We start from the raw sequence: 23,501 nt of genomic DNA on the forward strand, positions 1-23,501 counted from the left end.
TCCTCCCTTTATAAGCAGGAGGACGCCTCCTCTTCACGCAACACCAAGGGTCGATCGCATCCTCCCCTTATAAGCAGGAGGACGCGTCGGGACACGTGTGACCTGGAGGACACATCCCTCCTTCCGACGCGGAGGACGCGTCCTCTTCATTAAGATACGCAACATCGGCGGATCAGTCGCGTCACGGAGGGCTGCGCCCTTCCGTTCAGACTAGTGTCTTCAAGGGTCGGTCGCGTCCTCCCTTTATAAGCAGGAGGACGCGTCCTTCCTTTATATAGGACTCTTAGCCCAATTCATGTCTTACTTAGTTAAACTAAGTACATACTTGGCCCAACAAGGACCTAGCCAAATTTGGCTATAACAAGTACTCCCCAAATTTTCTTGATATTGGAGATATCAGGGAAATTTTTACTCCATACCACACATCCTCTTCCGAGAGCGCGTCCGCGCATAGAGGCGTGACGTAAGCCACTTCTATTCCTCGACATTCCAAGATGCAGGCTGTGCACAAGCCTTGCATGTATATAATGTCGGTGTCTTTGATCATTTAGCAAAGTTGCTAAGCATGAGGCTGTCGCGTCTTCTTGATGTGTTCATAAATAATAAGCAATCTTTATGTAGACAAAAGAAAACAGGGGGCGCGGCCTATCTGTCGTTGACAGTGGCGCAGCTTCGCTTATTCCTTCCAAATGACACATTCAACCATAACATTCGCGCCAATGAACTTCAACAAAAGAAGGGCGCGCCTTCGCTGTGCGAAGGTTTGTGGCTTTTTTTTCAGCCTTACTGTGTCCATGGTATCTGGGAATAGTAAATATAAGGCGCGACTTACAGAATGGCGCCGCCTAGTTATAACATGACCCCTTTTAATTCTTTTTGTTAAAGAATTGCCTAAGCAGAGGGCGCGGCTGATGGCGCTGCCTTGCAATATTTCTTTTCTTTCAAGGACTGTATAAGCAGAGGGCGCAGCCTTACTTGTAAGGCTCTTTTGATCTTTTCCAAGGATTAAGTAGAGGGCGCGGCCTTTGGCGCAGCTTTACTTTTTCACGCGTGAATCACTTGCTTAAGAAATTCAAAAGGACCACTCCCCAGTCCATACATCATCCCATACGAGGCATCACGAATCTTATCGTGGTTTAAAAAAGCTCCGGTGCATCGCACGGGTCCCAGAGCTAATAGCTCAATGGGGAATTAATAGTATAAACTGTTATCCAGAGCATATCATGAATATGTAAGATCCAGAGCGTATCATGGATGCGCAAGTATAATGTCCAGAGCGTATTATGGATGCGCAAATATAGTATCCAGAGCATATCATGGACACGTAAATAATCATAGCATCCAGAGTAAATCGTGGATGACATCCAGAGCGTATCATGGATGGTTAAAATTCATAGTACCCAGAGCTAGTCATGGATAATTTGGTAACCTTTGAAAGGCCTTAAGTGTACCTTAATCAAAGACCTTGCAGGTATCATGCTACGTTCCCGTAGAACGGAGGGCGCGCCCTCATCAAGATGGACAGCTCCTTTAGCATGTTAGACTTGACCTGCACTTTATCATGTATACGACTTAATACTGATGGTCAGTGTTACCTCACGACGCGCCCTGTTAGGGGAAGACGCGTCCTCCCAAATTATCAACCCTGGAAACATGACCTTGGAACTCGGGGTGCGTCCAACTAGGAGGAGGCGCGTCTTTGAAGCATCTCCCTTCTCAACATTATTATCCTGGGGGCGCGCCCTCATGTGCTTCCTCAAGTGATGAGTACTTCCGGGAGGACGCGCCCTAGGGAGGGACGTGACCTCTTCAAGACTAGTGAGCTCCTTCCTGAGTATGTTTGTCTTCACAAAGTATCATATGAAGCAATTAATGCATCAGACATACCAGAGGGCGCGCCCTGTCAGAGGGAGGCGCGCAATTCGTTCTCTGATAGAATACTGGTTGGATATGGCGTACCCCTTTAGGAGGGCGCGCCTTGTTGGAGGAAAGTGCGACTACTCCTCACGGCGAAGAGGTGTATTCCTCATAAAGGTAACACCATATTACCTGTGAATTTACACATGTAGTAGTCTTAGGGAACCAAATACTGGGGGAGTTTAGTATTTACCTGAGGGCGCGCCCGGTCAGGGGAAGGCGCGCACCCTTACGACTTTTCGAGCTAGGTTCCATCTCAATAGCTCGCCCTTCGTAACCTTCCCGTTCATATCATCACACGTGGTCAGGCCTTCAACATGCGCCTCTCGCGAACCTCAAATTACTTGCTCTGGGGAGGGCGCGCCCCTTCAGAAAACCGTTGAGGCTTCCAGGGAGGCGATCTCCTTCTCGTAAAGACTCAAACCACAACAGACTTGTTAGCAATAACATGCGAAAGCATTGTGAGAATCTTACCCGGAGGTGCGCCTTCTTCGGAGGTGTCAGGGAATTCATTCCTCACGGTGGTAGTCGAGCACCACATCACTTGGAGGTGTACCCTGTCAGAGGGAGGTGTACCCTGTCCTGGGGAGGTGTACTCTATCCGGGGGAGGTGTACCCTGTCCGGGGGAGGCGTACCCTCTTCGTAGGTGTCAAGGGATGCATTCCTCACGGTGGTCGTCAGACACCACATCACCTGGAGGCGTACCCTGTCAGGGGAGGTGTACTCTCTCCGGGGGAGGCGTACCCTCTTCGTAGGTGTCAAGGGATGAATTCCTCACGGTGGTCGTCGGACACCACATCACCTGGAGGCGTACCCTGTCAGGGGAGGTGTACTCTCTCCGGGGGAGGTGTACTCTGTCCGAGGGAGGCGTACCCTCTTCGTAGGTGTCAAGTCTCCGAAAATCGCATCCTTCGCTGACTCCCCGGTCCAGAATACCTTGTTCGCACATTAGGTTACCTCCTAGAATTTAGTTGATGATCGTCCTCCTTCAAACTCCCGATGGAGATATCGTCCTTTTTCTGAAAAAGTAGATGAAGATCTCCTCCTCTTTTGTGCTCTAGCCATCGCCCTGCCGGAAAACGCTCCTCCTCTACGTGCGAATCTCCGTCGTGTGACATCTCTTCCTCCTAAGATGAAGATCTTGAATAGCCCCTCCTTCTAGCGCCAATTTGTTGATAGAGGAATTTGGTAATCAACAAAGATGAGGTTCACGGCCGGAATCAAGATCCGTGACGGTGGTTTTGGTCGCTGGAGAGTGGTGGTTGTTTGTTTTAGGGGGTGGCTGAGATTAGAGTTTTGAGTTGGTCTCACGTGCTCTCAACTCATGATCCCCCAATGTGCCTACGTACCCCTATATTTATAGGGGATCAAGCCATACGTAGTTCTATGGAACCAGGAGTCCTAGTTTGATCAGGACTAGGCCTCTTGGCAATAAGGTCGGAGATAGGCCGAAGGCCCATCTTGGAGAATCCTACTCCTGTTAGAATTAGTCTTGAGTATGACTACCTCAGACTCCTAATCCAAATAGATCACGGATTCAACGATATCTCCACTACGAGAGATAGCATCTACCACGAGTCCACGACTCTTATGGAGAAGTTATCTGGGGGAGCCATGACTAACCCCTCGAGGTGCAGGGACACGTCCTCACCTCTCGGTGAGGTCTTCATCTTCAAACAAGGTAGACAAGGAGCCAAATTACACGATCGTCTCAATCCCCCGATGAGGGCTAACTCACCAGAATACAGGATCCAGACATATGATCGGCCTTCGTGTTACCCCGGAGGGCCTTCAAGAGCCATGATCACCTCAAGCCCCCACACGAGGGTTAACTCGGCAGATAGCAGGATTGAGGATTGTAGATCATGCCCGGATGAGCCCGGGAACTATCAGATGAGCCTGATAACTACCAAATGAGCTTGGTAACTAGTCTTCATATCCCTCGGAAGGGTCGTCACGGAGACTCACTCATCCTCTTTCTTTCATCATGTATTTCATAACTATGCCTCTTCTGAGTCAAAGGACGCGCCCTGATAGGGAGGACGTGTCCTTCCCAATTCCCGTCTTCATCCCTGTTTACTGGACAAGAGACCGCACCTCCCGGGCCATGTCTGGGGAGGGCGCTTCCTTCCCTTATCTTGTCTTCAATCCTCCTTACTGGACAAGAGACCGCACCTCCCGGGCCATGTCTGGGGAGGGCGCGTCCTCCCCTCCACATGATATACAAAAACAGCTACAACACCTCGGAAGAGTCGTCGTATCCCCCGGAGGGGTCGTCATATCCCCCCCGGAGGGGTAGGTCTTCCTATCCCCGGAGGGACGGTCTTCGTCTCCCTCGGAAGGGTTGTCTCAGCGAATGTACACTCTCCCATAAGAAGAGCCTTCTTACAACACATCAGACAGGTCCTTCTTTAACATGAGGTCGCGCCCCCGGGGAGGCGAGGACACCCCGTTAAAGGCACGCCCTTGGTCTTCATCTCATTGTCAACTTCTTACAAGGGACGCGCCCCTCGGTCACCTCCGAAGAGGGCGTGCCCTCCTCCACATATTACAGGACGTGGGTGGACGGAGGTCGGTCGCGTCTCTCCATCAACACTCTCAAGTAAGGCGTCCCTCCTTGTGACTCGGAGGACGCGTCCTTTTCAAGCAACACCAAGGGTCGGTCGCATCCTCCCTTTATAAGCAGGAGGACGCCTCCTCTTCACGCAACACCAAGGGTCGATCGCATCCTCCCCTTATAAGCAGGAGGACGCGTCGGGACACGTGTGACCTGGAGGACACATCCCTCCTTCCGACGCGGAGGACGCGTCCTCTTCATTAAGATACGCAACATCGGCGGATCAGTCGCGTCACGGAGGGCTGCGCCCTTCCGTTCAGACTAGTGTCTTCAAGGGTCGGTCGCGTCCTCCCTTTATAAGCAGGAGGACGCGTCCTTCCTTTATATAGGACTCTTAGCCCAATTCATGTCTTACTTAGTTAAACTAAGTACATACTTGGCCCAACAAGGACCTAGCCAAATTTGGCTATAACAAGTAAATGATTTTAAGGCCTATGAAAATAGTAAACTGAAGGTAATCTGAATTTTTTTTAATATTTGTTTTCGTAATGTGAAGCTTACTGCTTGTCATTACACTTGTAGTTCCTTCAAGAATCAGAGGACCAGAATCTTGGACGGTGTGCATTAGGTGGAATCACACAACTTATTGCAGCTCACTTGCTGCAACAATTTCTTGGAGCCCCATCATTGTATCTAATTCATGAGTAGCCAGTTCTTTCATTATTATAGGAGAGATGAATTTTGCAGATATCTTTTCTTCTATGTATTTTCATATAGCAGTATCATAATAAAAAAAAACTTGTTATAATGTTTAGTGTTTGACATATTGTGCAGCAGGATCCCTTTTATGTATTTTATATAGTAGTATTATTATAATTTTTTTTTGTCATTTTAAGTTGTAGTTTAACATATTCTACCGTGGAATACTTTTTATTCTCGAAGCACTTTTCAGTTTTTCCCAGAGTCTTAATATTATCTTATTGAGTAGTAGAATTACTTTTCATGCTTAGCAATAGAATCATTTGTCATGCCATGGAGTAAAATCATTTTTTCTTCTACTTTCAAATTAAAATATATCTACTTGAGCACATAACATACATTTAAGATCCAATATTAAAGATGTCTCACTAAACAAACAAAACATGTTAAGTATGATATCAACAACTTCATTAACATTGTAGGCAAGAATAAAGTTCAACGGTAGAATATTAATCAAGCAATGTAAAACTTTGTATATTTACACTACAATACCACCATTTAACTGTAAAAAGAAAAATTATTTTTAAAAACACAATTTAGTTATCCAAAGCATGTTTTTATTCTTTTCAAGGATAAATTAAAGGCTACTTTGTCCAAATCTAAATGATTGGAGTTTACATATATTATTAATTATTTGCAGATCTAAAAAACAAAGTTGAAGTGATTTCAATCATTTTATACTGCCTATCAATTTGAAAATTATAGTTTTGTGTGAAAAGATAAAAAAAAAAAGAAACTGATTTGAAATAAACTATATATTTGGAAAGATCATTAACCACCAAGATATAAAGAATTAGAAAACTCTCTAAACAATAAAATTATGAACTCTACTAGTCTACCACACACACCTTAGAATATTACAAGGATGATAAAAGAATCACAATGTTAGTTGCAGGAACAACTTTTGTTAACACTCAATATATCCACTCTACTTTTTTGAACTATTCTACTTGAGGATCATTCTTAAATTTTTGACTCTGCAACACCTAACAACATTCGATAACACTCATTTGCTAAATGAAATTCCTTAATAAATTGGGCAAGGATTGAATTTCACAGAATCTCTCCACATGAGTTTCTTGATATTCTCTTCACTGCATGATGGCTACTCAAAGTCGAAACTAAAAGGATGAGAACAAACAGGCTCCTCATTTATGTCGTGAAGAGGTGCCAAGTATGGGTGGCAAATTGCCTAATCAACTGAAAAAAAAAAAAAATGTCATTACCTAAAATGAGTACAAAGAAAGTTAATTTCGGACAAGTGGAGTTGTAATTCATATAAAAGCAATACTAAACAACATTCTCCATTGGCTAGAGGCTGGAATGATTTATGAACAATGAAACACAACATAAGATTGTTTAATAATATACCTGAGTTCTTAAAAGTAACTCATTTCGAAACCGGATTTTATCTGCCATATTCCTTTTCACCTAAAACAAACTCTGCATAAAAATATTTAAGAGCAAGCGCAATTGTGATAATCAATGGCCCTACTATTGCCCCTGCATTATTACCAATTCATATTAATAGTTACATCATCTATTATAAAATCTAATGTGCTTTGATTGGTCCACATAAAAGTCATCACATGCAAAAGCTAACACCAATGTCATACAAAACTCACACTAGACAATGCAAATCATTTACAACTTCAAATGGTCATGGTATTTAACAAGTGACCGACTAAACTAAGAAATTGATTCCATATATGTTTTATCGTATTTGTTGTGTTTCTTTTAAAAACTCAATTATTTTTCCTCTTGAGTAAATAATCTTCACTTATAGATATAAAGTAAAGAGTCATTAATTATAATTAGCCTTTCAAGATAAACTTCTCGCCATTTAACACAGAGCCAAAAAGATACCTTGGGCATGGTGTGTCCAACATAAATTTTGCAACAATTTAAGAAAAAAGTAATGCAGAAAATATTGTGGTAATAAAAATGACAAGGAAAAGAATATATGCATTTAACCGCTGTTGTCAAAGTGAAAAGTGTCATTCCACCAATAATGCTAAGACCGATATCTTAACAACTTTAGCATATGCAATATTGATGATCGGTACAATCTTATCATTGACAGGGGTCCGAAAGACTTGTTCATTGGTATCATTCAAACCAATATATCAACAATCTGACATCACAATGAAAATTTATGATTTTATAATAGAATCGAAAGTAATGAAAATCAAAAAATCCAGGATTGCTCATATATGATATAGTTCTACAACAGATTCAAAAATCAATCAACCAAAATTAACTAAATCAAGTAATAAATTAACAAATTGACTGTTTGTCTTCCAGAGTAAAATCTATGTTCACAATTTTGATTCTATATTAGATTCATAAAATAAAGATAACAAATAATTGGCAATAACCAGCAAATTGATTGAAAGAATAAAAATCAAATATAAAACAATTAAAATAAAAAAATTACAAACACCAAATAGATAATTTCTGCTTCATAATTATGTCAAAAAACTTCATTCTAATGCATCACATAAAATAATTTTAATACTGAATAGAAAATGATTATAATATAGAACATAAAAATGATTCTTTTAGAGATATAAACATGACTCTAATACAGAGTATAAGACCTTATCAACATTAAGTGATTATATCAATGAGTAACATTAAGAGCAGCTATCTACTGAAGAATATTAAACACATTTATTCTATAGTAGAATATATTCAAAAACATTCACAATATACCACTGATTTGCTCTAAGATTTAACCAACATTTATTCTACGGTGGAACATATGCAAAATACTTTAAAATCTTATATTATTTAAAATCAATTTTTCACCTATTCTATAATAGAATATATTTAAAAAATATTCATAATATACTAATATGCTCTAGAATATAAACAACAATTATTCTATGGTAGAATATATGTAAAATACTCTTAGAAAATTAAGTGCTTATAAATTGATTTTGTACCTATTCACCTTAACATTTTGTAATAATGTTATTCCAAATCACCTGAAAGGCTGAAACAGAGAAAATAACATGATTATACTATAAACATGAATAGAAATATTCTACAGTAGTGGAACCCTAATTTATCGAATGAAAAGAGTATTGATTTTGTTGAACTTAAAACAAGAATTTCTTACATACGATAGGACCTTCCAGTTAGATCGATTTGTTGTTCCGAGCTATTTTCTTCGATCTTCTTGTGTGAATCTGTCGAGCTACTCCGATTACTGTTTGTATCGAGGATTTGCGTGTATTCTGAATCTTAGTTTTCTTGGATCTTTCAAAAAAAAGAACGAAAAGCAACAACAGACAGAGAGAGCAAACATAGAGAGTAAAGAGAGAAAGTGTTGAATAAAAGACAATATTTGGCACAGTAATATTCTTTCTTTTTATTCAGATATTATCACCCGTTGGATTAGATCTAAATGAACGCGGGAGATTTAATCAAGAGTTTACTATGTAACTCCATATAATATGGTTCTCCCTTGAATTTTCACCTATATATATATATATATATATATATATATATATATATATATAGGCTCATGATCAAATAGAAACCACTCCTAAAATAAAAACTAGAAACCAGTTTCCCTACCACTATTTATAACTACGGGTATCACTAATTTATACTGCACTAATCACTGTTTTTATACAGTATGTAAACAGCGATTTTTATTGTCCAAATTGAGAAAATCTACTTATCTAAACTATTGATAATCGATTATAAATGATCAATTTCATTCGTAGGAAGGTTCTTGGCGGTAGGAAGCCGCAAGAGAAGTTGTGTGATGATGGTAAATAATCGTTAATTTTGTAAGTTATGATGAAAAGTGTATGTGACTATTGGTGATGATAGACAATGGTGGCAAGTCATGGAAACGTCTGGTAATGGTGGTAAGAGGTCCATTATTATGATTTGGGAGAAGATGATGGTCATATACATTGCATATATGTGTATATATATATTTATATCGGCGAGATATGCTATATATAAATTAGTGATATGTTATGTACAAATTAGTGATTTCTGTAGTCAAAAATAGTGATAAAAAACTGTCCAGAAACTGGTTTTTAGTTTTTAGGCTAATTTGGTTTCTATTGGAGTAGGACTCTCTCTCTCTCTCTCTCTCTCTCTCTCTCTCTATATATATATATATATATATATATATATATATATAGGCCTTTGTTCTATGGAGAACCATCTTATATGGAGTCTCGTGGAGAACCCCCTCCATTAATCTGGACCGTTAGATCTAAATCAAATCTAACGGCTGTTCATAAACAATGTTCAATTAGGAAACTGACTCTTTCTCTCTCTCGCTCTGTCCGTTATTTTCGTTATTTGCCGTTATTTCATCTCTCTCTCTCTCTATATCTCGCGCGATTTCTGATCTCGCGCGATTGTGATCTCTGCTCTCCATCTCGCTTTCTTTCTATCTCTCAATCTATCTCTCATCATCCTCGCGCTGAATCTTTGTTTCTCCAAATTCGTCGTTGTCAGTGGATTGAAGCTATCGGATATGGAGATTTCGTCAAATCAAACTGTGTTTTGCTCGAATCAAGCTCAGTTTTCCTCAAATCAAGCTAATTTTCGCGAAGTTGCTGACATTCAATCATCATCAGGTTCGAATCAATAGATCTACTTTATGCATAAATAATACTGAAATAAGTTTTTGAAGATAAAAATTTGATTTTTATGGTGCTACTATAGAATCGAATAAGATTTTGTTATTAAATTTTGTTGCCGCTGTAGAATCATATAAGCTTTTCCGAATTATCCGTGTGTGTTGTTGCTGATAGATAATGTTGATGAGATTATATGAGATACTGATGATTATTGTAAGAAACAGCTAGGAACTTTCAAATTTATACTTTTTGTATTCATTTTTTGATGTTTAATATTGTTGTTGTTTGTAGATACTGATGAGTTGTTACCAGTTCCTGATGATTATTCTCATCAGGAACTGACATAGAATCAAATTATGTTAATGAGATGATTATGTTATAGAATCATATAATACAATCAAAATTTTGTATATGAATGCTTCTATTATAGAATCTATAAATTGAATATATATTTTTATTCTCCAATACTGATGAGTTGTTATCAGGTCCTGATGATTATTCTCATCAGGATTTGACATAGAATGAAATTATATTAATGAGATTATTATATTATAGAATCATATGATATATTCAAAATTCTGTATATGTTAGAATGTTATATGATGACATATTTTTTTATTATTTTTGCAGGCAATTCTGTTTGTATTGATGTTGTTGATAATGTTTGTGATACTACTGTTCATGATTTTGTTGAGGATTGCTTAGAAGGTTTTGATGAGTCAATTAGTAGAAGCTCTAAAGTGTGGAATCCTAAAGTTTCTGATGACAAACTTAAACCATATCCTGGTCAACTGTTTAAAGACATTGAGTCGGCTTTTAAGTTCTATACTGATTATGGCAGAGATGGTGGATTTGAGGTTCGTAAATCAACACAAAAAGTCAGGAATGGTATTATAGTTACCAAGTACATAATTTGTTCTAAAGGAGGTCATCACGATACATCCATGACAAAGGATGTTGATGTTAATTCAGAATCATCTCATGCATCAACTAGTGTTCAACTGCAAGTCAAGAGGAGGAAGACGGTGACAAAGAGATGTGACTGTCGAGCAAAAATTATTCTGAAGTACAATGGTTTCAATGCGTATGTTATTTCGTCATTTATCGAAGTTCACAACCATCGTCTAGCATCGCCATCAGGAAAAGAATTTCTACTTTGTAATCGATCTATGACTTCATTTCAGCGCCGATTTGTTCTAGATGCTGCGAAATCAAACATTGGCTCGTATAGAGCTCACAATTTGTTCAAGTCGATATCAGGATCCTACTCTGAAGTTGGGGCAACCGCTGTTGATTTTCAAAACTGGATGAGAGATATAAAATTATATATCGGCAAACATGATTCTGATATGCTGATACAGAAGTTTCAAAACAAAAGGGACGTATCAGATGGAGGATTTTTTTTCGAATATCAGACGGATTCAAACGGTCATCTTACCCGTCTTTTTTGGGCTGATATTCAAGGACGTAGGAGTTATGAAGTATTTGGTGATGTTGTATCTTTTGATGCAACATACCGTACCAATAAGTAAGTTTGATATGCAGTTTAATTTTATTTTGCAAATTATGAGTTTTTTGAATAATTTCATTGTTATCTAATTTTACAATTTTTTTGGTGTGAAAGGTATGGAATGGTATTCGTGCCTTTTATTGGAGTAGATAATCATTGGAAGAGTGTTACTTTTGCTTCTGCATTACTAAATCATGAGGATGCAACAAATTTCACGTGGGCTTGTGAGATGTTTCTTCAAGCATTTGGCCGTCCACCAAAATGTATAATAACTGATCAGTGTCTTGGGATGAAAGTTGCAATTGCTAACACATTCCCACATTCTATTCATCGTTATTGTATGTGGCATATAATGCAAAAGTTCCCTGCCAAGGTATAATCATCCTTGATTCTATTGTAGAATTTATTGATTTCTCTTATTACATATTTGTATGAAAATGTTTTAGGAAAAAATTCCACTTCAGAATCATATATTGTATTATTTTAAGTTAATTTTTTGTTATTTATGATTAATTCTCTGCATGGTCCCTTATCAGTTGTTTTTGATATTGTGGATGTAGGTTGGTCCTGTGTTCTGTGCAGAAACGGGATTTATGGAAAAACTCAATAAGTTTGTTTGGTCATCACATTTGACTGGTCCTGAGTTTGAAAAAGGTTGGGATGATGTGCTTAAGGAATTTGGATTAAGTGAACATGTCTGGTTGAAAGAGATATATGCAATGAGGGAATCATGGATTCCTGCTTTCTTTGCGGACAAGCCAATGGGAGCCTTATTGAGAACAACCTCAAGGTCAGAGAGCAGTAATTTCTACTTTAATCATTTCGTCCAAAAAGGGGATACTCTTTCAGAGTTCTACTTGTGTTATGAGAGTGCTATTGACAAACAAATTCATGACCAAAACAAATTGAACACCACTGACAAGAATTGTATTCCACAATCTATTACTGAGAAGGCTATTGAAAAGCATGCAGCTTGCCTTTATACTCGAAGTATGTTTTATAAGGTTCAAAAACAAATAAAAGCCAGTTGCTTTCATATCAGTCTTGGTGGGCAACCAATTGTTACTGATGGCGTGAATAAATATTTACTTTGTGATAAGAGCTTGAATGGTAAGTTGTTTGAGGTTGAATTTTGTTTGTCAACATATGATATTAGCTGTTCCTGCAAGCTGTTTACCAGAGTAGGCTATCTGTGTCGTCATTGTTTCTATTGTTTGAGTTTGTGGGGTGTTGATAAAATCCCACATCAGTTCATATGTAAGCGTTGGATGAGGAATGCAGAGAGATTTTGCAAATTGAAGTTTACTGATGAAAGCGAATGTGCTACTGATGGGCATATCAGTAGAGAAATTGCAATGAGGATATGGACAGAGTATCAAGCTTGTGTTGATAATGTTTGCAATAACCTGAAAGGTTTAGAGTATTTGTTGGATGAGATGAAGTGCTTGAGGATTAGAGTTGAAGAGAAATTTGATAAACGTCCGGCAACAAAAGATGATATGCTGGAAGAGATTTTCGGTGTGAGGCCTTCAGGTTCAAGTAATGTACTTCCACCACTGCCAAGTAACAACAAAGGATGTCGTAAAAGAATTGTTGGTGGTGCAGAGTTAAGTCGTGATGGGAAGAAAAGACCAACCAGGACATGTAAATTTTGTCATACTCTTGGGTATCATGATTCACGCAACTGTCCGAAGAAACTCCTTGTTAATCAGCAGATTCCAACTATTCCTAATATACAAGTATCTCTTAGTCCTAGCTTCTACTCTCAAAATATGACTAGTTAGTATGTATAGTTAGTAGTTACTCTCAAAATGTAGATATGTTTTGTGTTGTTAGTATTTTGTGATGAAGAAATATTGTTGTTTGGCGATTCAGAATGTGAAGATTTTTAATATTTCTGATATAATCAGTATTTTTTTTATTAGATTAATTTTGTGTATTGATTTTTCAAGTATCATTGTGTTGGAGTTGATTTGTTGATTCTAATGTAGAGTCAGTTGACTTGTCATGTTGTAATACTGATGAAAAATACTGATGAGAAATACTGATGTATCTATTCCTGATGCACAAAAAACTATTCTAGAGACAGTGATTTCTAATTGACTCTATAGTTGCATCATAGTATATGAATTATAAAATACTGATGTAGTAATCAAATACTGATGAAACACATGAATAATATAGAATATTATTTTATTTTATTTTTTTGCTTCTAAAGTGGAATCAACTACATTTATTAAAAAAAAACTGGCAATATTTGGTTATGTTATAGAATCAGACTTTATATGTCTATTTTTTATGTTTTATTTTTCAAAATATCTTTTATTATGAACATGGTTAAGTATGAACAAGTACAAATATATGATTTTATTTTATTGCTTCTATCAAGGGACCAAGATGCACAAATTAACAATGATAATTACTGATGCAAAAATTAATGATGAAAAATAATACTTACAGGTGGAGACAAAGAATGATTTATAGATCTTCTGTTCTTTGTTCATTTACAACTTGAAAAACATTGCTTTCACTTAGAAATCTTGCAAGACGTTTATCCTCCCTTGATTTCAGATATTTGATCAGTTTGTCTTTCAAGATTTTCTGTTCTTCATCATCATCATCTATTTGAAATAGAGCTGCTCTGATGGTTGTGTTTGTACTGAATTGAAACTTGATTTCATCAAAACTGATATACGTAGGCATTGTCCCTCTTGGATTAAGATGCAGATATTTTGAACCTTCTGAATCCGAAACCTTTGCACTCTTCTTTTGCATAGGGACTTCTTTCAGCGAGTAATCAGTATAACTTGGAGTGTATTCACCAGTATAAGATCCATCTCCATCCACCATTCTTCTTCTTATAGTATTCAGGATCATCCTAGACCATAGGGCTGTTGTTTCATTTGTCACTCTTAGTAAATACTGTACAAACTTTAGCTCCTTATTGGACTTGATTAAGAGATCTTCAATTGGCAGCACCCTGGTTGTATTATCATGTAGAAAATATATCATTTTCTGCTTTATGTCCTTTGTATCCCAGTGATCCTCAACAATGGCTACACTTTCAATTTTCTCAAGATGTTCTGCAGTTAACTTCTCATCAGGACAATCTTTAAGGGGACATGGATCAATGTAGATTGCATTCTCATATTTAATTAAATGAGAACCAAGTCCAGCTTTTGTGGAATGACTAATCAATTTTAAGTCAGAAATTCTAATCTTTGAGGTTGCTCCTTTAATAGAAGGCATTTCAGTCATCATTCCTCCAGAGATGAAGTTTATTTGTCTCTGAGCCATGCTGTCATTATTCATTTCTCTGTTTCTACGCCTTCTATCTTTTAGTATCTTTTCTGCTCTGGGGCAGTGACTCATTGGGAGGTCAGATTTCAGCCTAGAAGGATCATCCCAGATCTTGCGATTTGATTTCAACACTTTACGCAGATAAAAATTTTCATTTGCCCGAACCTTTCTTTGAATTTCTCTTTCTCGTTTGTCAACTTTCTTCACTTCTACATCATCTTCTTCATAATAGCTTTCTAGATATACATAAGCCACTATGGTCTTAATACTTTTCATGTAGTCAGCATCCTTAATAACACCATGAATATTCCCAGAATCTTTAACATTTTGTTGTACCGCGTCAGTAACTTTGTAGTGAGCAACTGAAGTCACATCTTCAATTACTTTGACAGTTTTTGCCTGTATGACAAGTCCAATTACTAAAACAGTTTCAGCATCAGAAATATTTTTGGGAATTAAATCAGTTACCAAATCATTAGCAAATAAGTTGTCATTAAACGTGCCAAGTTTTAATAATTGTATTTTACCTGAATTTCAGGATCATTGCCCAACTCAGTTTCAGCATGAGGAACATTTTCATGGACAATTTCTTCACCAGCATCCAAAATATCTTTAGAAATTGGCTTTTCAGGATCTGAGGTTATTTCAGGATTGTGAAGAGAAGCATTTTGCTGTACGCCAAGTGCAATGAACAACATATTATTAGTATCAGGAATACTGTCAGGATTGGAAATACTGTTGATGTCAATTTCATTCTATAAGAGAATCATGTCTTAAGAGTGAAATACTGTGAGGATTGAGTGAAGTACTGTCAGGATTGGAAATACTGATGATGTCAATTTGATTATATAAGAGAATTATGTATTAAGAGTTAAATACTGTCAGGATTGAGTGAAATAATGTCAGGACTCAAAATACTGATGATGGTCAATTTGATTTAATAAGAGAATTATGTCTTAAGAGTTAAATACTGATGATTTCAATCTAGTTCTATAAGAGAATCATGTCTTAAGAGTTAAATGCATATATAAAATACTCCCAAGATCAAAATACTGATGATCTTAATTTGATAGCTGTGAAACACAGTCAGTATCCAAATACTGTCAGGAAAGGAAATACTGATGATGCTAAATATGATTCTAGAAGATATTCATGTATCATTACTTAAAGGAATGGAATGTTTTCCAAATGACTCTAACACAGAATCATAAATTTTTACAAATCAGCATTGATTCATTATAGTCAATAACCATCTGCTATTTGAAAGTAAAATGAATAATTGGATTTACCTGAATTTTAGGATCATTGCCTAATTCAGTTTCAGCATGAGGAACAATTTCAGGGACAATTTCTTCACCAGCATTCAAAATATCTTTAGAAATTGTCTTCTCAGGATCTGAGTTCATATCAGGATTTTGAAGAGAAGCATTTTGCTGTACGCCAAGTAACATATTATTAGCATCAGGAATATATTCTAGATTGATATGTCCATTAGTAACTGTCAACTCATCAAGAATTTAAATATTATGGTTTACCTGTTTTGAATCTTTTGATTTTCTATTTGTAATCAATTTATTCTGTTCTTCTTCATCAATTTCAACTTCCAAGGCATCATTATATTGAACAACTTTTGGAATTGGAATTGATGTTGAAGGAATTGGATTTTCTTGAGTTGCGATCTTTATTGTAGTACTTGTTTCCTCATTTGATTCATTTTCTTCGATCTGTTTCTGACCTCTTCCTTTTCCTCTTCCTCTTCCTCTTCCTCTTCCTCTCCCTTTACCTCTCCCTGAGTCCTCCTGACCTTCTCCAGCTTTCAATTCTTTATACCTTTCTTCTTGAAGTCTCCTATATTCTTCCTCAGTCAAGTCTGCATTATCTTCAGCTATAGCAATAATTGTTGCTCTTTGTTCATTTATATTTAAAGCCTTTTCACTGTTTGCATACAGCAAGACTTCTTCTCCATCATTAGTTTTGAATTTCTGAAAATACTTGGCGGCCTCTTCAGCATTATCAATTATCTTGTAATCATCGTTAGTACCTTGAATTTATACACAAACTACATTAACCTCAACATCAATTTTTAATAAAGGCATGATATACATATGCATCTATCGTAGAAGCACAACTACACAAATTTTGATTGCATTACAGAACATTAATTTAAAAAAAAAAAGCATTAATTTCAGACAAAAATTATATCACAAAAGAACATTAATGCTTCTACCCTGGAACCATAATTTTAAAGAATATGATTAACACCCTAAACTTTTAAATAACACACATAAATCAAATTGATTAGATAATTTGTATATAGAATCTATATTATGAAAAAAATTTCAGTCTTAAAAACATATATGCATGTAGAATCATACCAAACCTATAAAACACATACATATGCATTTATCTTATACAACTTTTCACAAAAATACAAGTCAAAATTCAAGGAATAATTAGTACCTTTGAGGAGAACCTTCTCATTTTCCCCCTCGTCTTTATCAATTTTTTGATCATCATTTTTTTGATAACTGATTAAATCCAAACAAACTGGTTCCTCATTTGAATCATTTTGTTTGATTTGTTTTTGACCTCTTCCTCTTCCTCTTCCTCTTCCTCTCCCTCTCCCTTTCCCTCTTCCTGAATCCTTCTGACCTTCTCCAGCTTGCAATTCATTATACCTTTCTTGTTGAAGTATCCTGTATTCTTCCTCACTCATGTCTGGATTATCTTCAGCCATAGCAACAGTTGTTGCTCTTTGTTCATTTATATTCAGTGCCTTCTCACTGTTTGCATACAGCAAGACTTCTTCTCCATCATTGGTTTTGAATTTTTGAAAATAATTGGCGGCCTCTTCAGTATTATAAATTATCTTGTCATCATCATTAGTACCTTGAATTTATACACAAACTACGTTAACCTCAATATCAATTTTTAATAAAGGCATGATATACATATGCATCTATCGTAGAAGCACAACTACACAAATTTTGATTGCATTACAGAACATTAATTTAAAAAAAAAAGCATTAATTTCAGACAAAAATTATATCACAAAAGAACATTAATGCTTCTACCCTGGAACCATAATTTTAAAGAATATGATTAACACCCTAAACTTTTAAATAACACACATAAATCAAATTGATTAGATAATTTGTATATAGAATCTATATTATGAAAAAAAATTCAGTCTTAAAAACATATATGCATGTAGAATCATACCAAACCTATAAAACACATACATACGTATATATCTTATACAACTTTTCACAAAAATACAAGTCAAAATTCAAGGAATAATTAGTACCTTTGAGGAGAACCTTCTCATTTTCCCCCTCCTCTTTATCAATTTTTTGATCATCATTTTTTTGATAACTGATTAAATCCAAACAAACTGGTTCCTCATTTGAATCATTTTGTTTGATTTGTTTCTGACCTCTTCCTCTTCCTCTTCCTCTTCCTCTCCCTCTCCCTTTCCCTCTTCCTGAATCCTTCTGACCTTCTCCAGCTTGCAATTCATTATACCTTTCTTGTTGAAGTATCCTGTATTCTTCCTCACTCATGTCTGGATCATCTTCAGCCATAGCAACAGTTGTTGCTCTTTGTTCATTTATATTCAGAGCCTTCTCACTGTTTGCATACAGCAAGACTTCTTCTCCATCATTGGTTTTGAATTTTTGAAAATAATTGGCGGCCTCTTCAGTATTATAAATTATCTTGTCATCATCATTAGTTCCTTGAATTTATACACAAACTACGTTAACCTCAATATCAATTTTTAATAAAGGCATGATATACATATGCATCTATTGTAGAAGCACAACTACACAAATTTTGATTGCATTACTGAACATTAATTTTAAAACAAAAAAAACATTAATTTCATACATAAATTATTTCACAAAAGAACATTAATGCCTATACCTTGGAACCATAATTTTAAAATATATGATTCACAACCTAAACTTTTAAATAACACACATAAATCAAATTGATTAGATAATTTGTATATAGAATCTAAATTATGAAAATAATTAAATCTTAAAAACATATATGCATGTAGAACATATCAAACCTATAAAACACATACACACGCATATATCTTCTACAACTTTTCACAATAATACAAGTCAGAATTAAAGGAATGATTAGTACCTTTCTGGACATTTTCATCATTTTCCATAAGCTTCTCATGTTCCCCCTCGTCTTTATTAATTGCTTGATCAGCATTATGTTGATAAGAGAATGGGATTAAATCCCAACAAACTGGTTCAGCAGCATCAGTGTTTATTTCCTTTTCAGTTTGAACTCCTGAATCACGCTTTTCAATGCCCTCTGGAGTAACTACCTTCTTGCCTTTGAGCAATTGAAGAATTTCATCAAGTTTCCCTGTAATATCTGTGAACTTTGATTCAAGACTATCTACTCTCATAGACAAAGTGCTCATCTCACTTTTTGTTGCGAAAGTGTTTTCTGAAGATTTGATATTTTCTTGAAGCTTATCTGTTACAGTATGCAAATCTTTGAGCTCAGACCTAAGACCTTGGTGTAGTATTGTTGTTGCTTCCATTTTTTTCTTTAAGTCTGAGCTGTCAAAAGATATTTGCTCTTGCATAAATTTGCTGCTGCTTCCAGAAATACTTTTCCTTGAAATTCTAAGAACTTCAGCCAACTCTGGGTCAGACTCATCTTCAGAGGAATCAGAATTGTCATGGACATCTTCATCTTCGACAATAGGATTTTTTCCCTTGTCATTTTTGTCCGTTTTTGTTGTAGTTGTAGCTTCATCAGGAACTGACATAGAATGAAATTTATGTTAATGAGATGATTATGTTATAGAATCATATAATACAATCATAATTCTGTATATGAATGCTTCTATTACAGAATCTATAAATTGTTTTTAAATTTTTATTCTCCAATACTGATGATCTGTTAACAGTTCCTGATGATTACTCTCATCAGGAACTGACAGAGTGAAATAATCTTAATTAGATGATTATATAATAGAGTCATATGATAGAATCAAAATTCTGTATATGAATGCTTCTATTACAGAATCTATAAATTTTTTTTAAATTTGTATTCTACAATACTGATGAGATGTTAACAATTCCTGATGATTAGTCTCATCAGGAACTGACATAAAATGGAATTATCTTAATTAGATGATTATATTATAGAATCATATGATAGAAATAAAATTCTGTATATGAATGCTTCTATTACAGAATCTATAATTTGTTTATAGATTTGTATTCTCCAATACTGATGAGATGTTAACAGTTGCTGATGATTATTCTCATCAGGAGCTGACATAGAATGAAATTATCTTAATTAGGTGATTATATTATATGATCATATGATAGAATCAAAATTCTTTATATGAATGCTTCTATTACAGAATCTATAAATTGTATATAAATTTTTATTCTCCAAAAGTGATGAGCTGTCACCAGTTCCTGATGAATATCCTCATCAGGAACTGACATAGAATGAAATTATCTTAATGAGATGATTATACTATAGAATCATATGAAAAAATCTATAAATACATATAAAATTTGATACTAATAACGGTTTGGCAAAAAGAGTATGCATTGAATCATATAAAATTATCCATTCTATATAAATAAACCATTTAATGAAAATCATGCTTGATATTTAAATTCTTACTTTGAAGATTTTTCTCTACAGGAACTTCATGAATAGGGTTCACACTGATTAGAGGTTGATAAATGACCATATCCAAATTTCCAGCTGCTTCCTGTAATTGAGTTGAAACCTCTTGCGTCATAATCCGTTCTTCAGTGTCAGCAATTTCAGTTGTCTTGTTCATGTCTTGAATCATCATTTCATCAAGTTCAGGAAGGGGATTGACTTTTTCCTCAACAAGTTCATTGAATTGTAATGTAGGAACGTAGTTTGAGCACTTCACAAGTCTTTTCCTCTTATACACATTGGTCTCTGCCTTTTTCCCAGAATTTGCAGGATCAATCGTTTCTGTATTGCTGATATTCACTGAAGGAGGTGTGCTTTCATCACGATCTGAATCAACATCCAGAATTCTAAGCTTCCTTTTTCTAGGAGGTTTCTGCATTTGTGTATCTGTTGAGTCCATCTCTTTTTTTTTATTATCTGATGCCATTCCTGATGCCACAACCTTCTTTTTTTTTACTTTTGATTTCTGTTTGGAGATGTCCTTGATTTTTCTCTTTGGGCTTTGACGAATTGGTGAACTGTCTAGTGCCATATCAGTAGTTGATGATGGAACACTAGTAGTAACCAAATTATATTTTTCTGCCATGTTTGTGCTAAGAAATTGCCACACTTCTTTAGGAACGAAACATTCACCTTCTAAATTATTTTTCTTATCACCATTTATTATGGCTTTAATCCCTGTTTCTGAAATCTTACTAATAGGTACTAATTCGTCATCAGGAAAATCAGCAGAGGGGCACATATGATTGAAAATCAACTGTAAAAACCTAACATAACAGATATACTTAAGCTTATCCTCTTTTCTAGTACCTATCAAGTTAAGGATGAAATTTCCATAATCAAACACAGTGTTGTAGATAAGAGAATACCCAATTTCAAGTGATCCTGATGGAATAGCATCAAAGTTTGAAACCTTGTTCAAGAAGCATCTAGTGATACAATCAAAGTACAAGTTCCATTGCTTCTTCAGGCGAGATCTCTGCAGTACTCCAATCCTGTCAGGATCACCATTATATCCCAGTAATTTCAAAAACGCAATAAGCACATCAGCTGTAATATATTCTGGAGTTTTTTCTTCTAATTTTGGAAGATGCAGTGCTTCCTCCACCACCTCCGGTGTGATGACATACTCCTTGCCATTGTAATTGAACGTCAATTTTGATTTCTCTGTTTGGCCTCCATTTATAAACTTTAAAGTGCTCCAAATTTGCATTACACTTTTGAAAGTAACCTTAGTAGGTTGAGTCAATGCGTAATAAATTGGACTACAAGTCAAAAAGTCTATAATGATATGAAAATCATCAGGAAACACAGATTTCTCTAAAGGAGCACAGAAATTGTTTGGGGCAAACTCGTACCCTTTTATCGAACACTTGGTGTTCATGAAAGGAGAGGTCTGCATTTTGATGAAGTTAGTGAAATGTGATTTAGATTTTACTAGAATTTGAAGATTGAAGATGTTAATCTGAAAGAGATGAGAAAGCTTAGTTGGAGAATTGAATTTGAAAACCGCCGATTGTGTAGTGGAGTGGAAGTTATGAAAGAGTGTGTTAAGTTGGTTCTGTAGTTTCTGATAAATGCTGATTGGTTTTCCCGCTTCTTTGTTTTTTTTAAAATTAGCGCACTTTTGTTTGTTTTGAATTATTTGTTTAGGGGAAAGAAATTCTTAATTTATTACTTAAATTTAAATTTTAAATAAATATTATTAATGAATTTTTTGTAATAATTATTTTAGCATTTGGTAAATAAGTTTAGTCTTACAGGCAAGAAACCAGTTTAATAAAATTAATTTAAAATCGTTAACATTTGGGGTTTATGGTTTGGGTTTTAGAATAATTAATTTCTACTGTATATTAAATTGCCCGACGGTTAGGGTTTAGGATTGAGGGTGTAGGGCCGGTAGGCCCTACTCCCTCGAGCCTAAACCCTAATTAAGGCGAGGCTGAAGGGCCGAAGGCCCTGAAGCCGAGACGTAGGCGGAATAAATAAATTTAAAATCGTTAACATTTGGGGTTTATGGTTTGGGTTTTAGAATAATCAATTCCTACTGTATATTAAATTGCCCGACGGTTAGGGTTTAGGATTGAGGGTGTAGGGCCGGTAGGCCCTACTCCCTCGAGCCTAAACCCTAATTAAGGCGAGGCTGAAGGGCCGAAGGCCCTGAAGCCGAGACGTAGGCGGAATAAATAAATTTAAAATCATTAACATTTGGGGTTTATGGTTTGGGTTTTAGAATAATTGATTCCTACTGTATATTAAATTGCCCGACGGTTAGGGTTTAGGATTGAGGGTGTAGGGCCGGTAGGCCCTACTCCCTCGAGCCTAAACCCTAATTAAGGCGAGGCTGAAGGGCCGAAGGCCCTGAAGCCGAGACGTAGGCGGAATAAATTAATTTAAAATCATTAAAATTTGGGGTTTATGGTTTGGGTTTTAGAATAATTGATTCCTACTGTATATTTTATTATTTTAATATACACATTATTACAATTGTTAATAATTTTTTGTGTTTTTTTTGGTTTTAAGAAAGATAAGTTTTAAAACTAAATAAAATCATACATGGTTTTTATTAAATTATTTGTTTTATTCATAATTACTAATTTAAATCATAGATAATATAAACGGTCGTTTGGATGAAAATGAAAATCAAAATTTTGCTTCTGTTACGGAATCATAATTACTTGCACCAGTATTCATGCTTCTTCCCAATACGTATTGATTAAATGTTCCTCCTCCTTTTAAATAAATGTCTCTTCAGTTCTTTAATACACTTTTCTATAAAAAGGCATGCATGTAAGCGTACTGTAACACTCATATCAGAAACCCTTTCTTCTCTAAAACCTTTCATCTTCTTCTCCAACCCTTTTGTTTTTTGAAAATGTCTCTCTCTGACGGTTCCGTCCGCATCTGCCAGCGCTGCTTCAGCGTCACTGTTTGGGGTGTTCGCTACCATGTTCTCAGCCTCCCTGATGAGGTTGTTGAAGAAATGGACTTCGAGACACATCTCGAGGTCCAGTTTCTGACAATGAACTGTTACCTTCATGAGGAGCGCCTCCGTGAAGAAGCCGAGGCAAGGAGGCTTGCTGCCATCAGACGCCGCGAATGGATCATTCGATTCGCGGG

The 23,501-nt window shown here is 36.0% G+C and overlaps 1 protein-coding gene and 1 long non-coding RNA gene across 4 annotated transcripts in view; both read left to right on the forward strand.

Annotated features, from left to right (window-relative positions):
• LOC108199783 (uncharacterized) overlaps positions 1-23,501 on the forward strand; it is a 45,041-nt gene that overhangs the window by 5,101 nt on the left and 16,439 nt on the right. For 2 of the 3 annotated variants that reach the window (XR_001802491.2, XR_001802492.2), the window contains exon 3: positions 5,058-5,364. The exons of the other annotated variant lie outside the window; for it this stretch is intronic. This is a non-coding gene — a long non-coding RNA (uncharacterized LOC108199783). Of the gene's footprint in view, positions 1-5,057; positions 5,365-23,501 lie in introns of those variants that run through there. 3 annotated transcript variants of the gene reach the window in all.
• LOC108216802 (protein FAR1-RELATED SEQUENCE 5) lies at positions 9,736-13,144 on the forward strand. The gene is made up of 4 exons (XM_017389641.2): positions 9,736-9,847; positions 10,481-11,378; positions 11,475-11,733; positions 11,921-13,144. Exons 1-4 carry the CDS (start codon positions 9,745-9,747, stop codon positions 13,142-13,144), a joined length of 2,484 nt encoding a protein of 827 aa, XP_017245130.2. The 5' UTR covers positions 9,736-9,744.

This window comes from Daucus carota, chromosome 8 (genome assembly GCF_001625215.2).
Source record: "Daucus carota subsp. sativus chromosome 8, DH1 v3.0, whole genome shotgun sequence".
Classification (NCBI taxonomy): Eukaryota; Viridiplantae; Streptophyta; class Magnoliopsida; order Apiales; family Apiaceae; genus Daucus; species Daucus carota.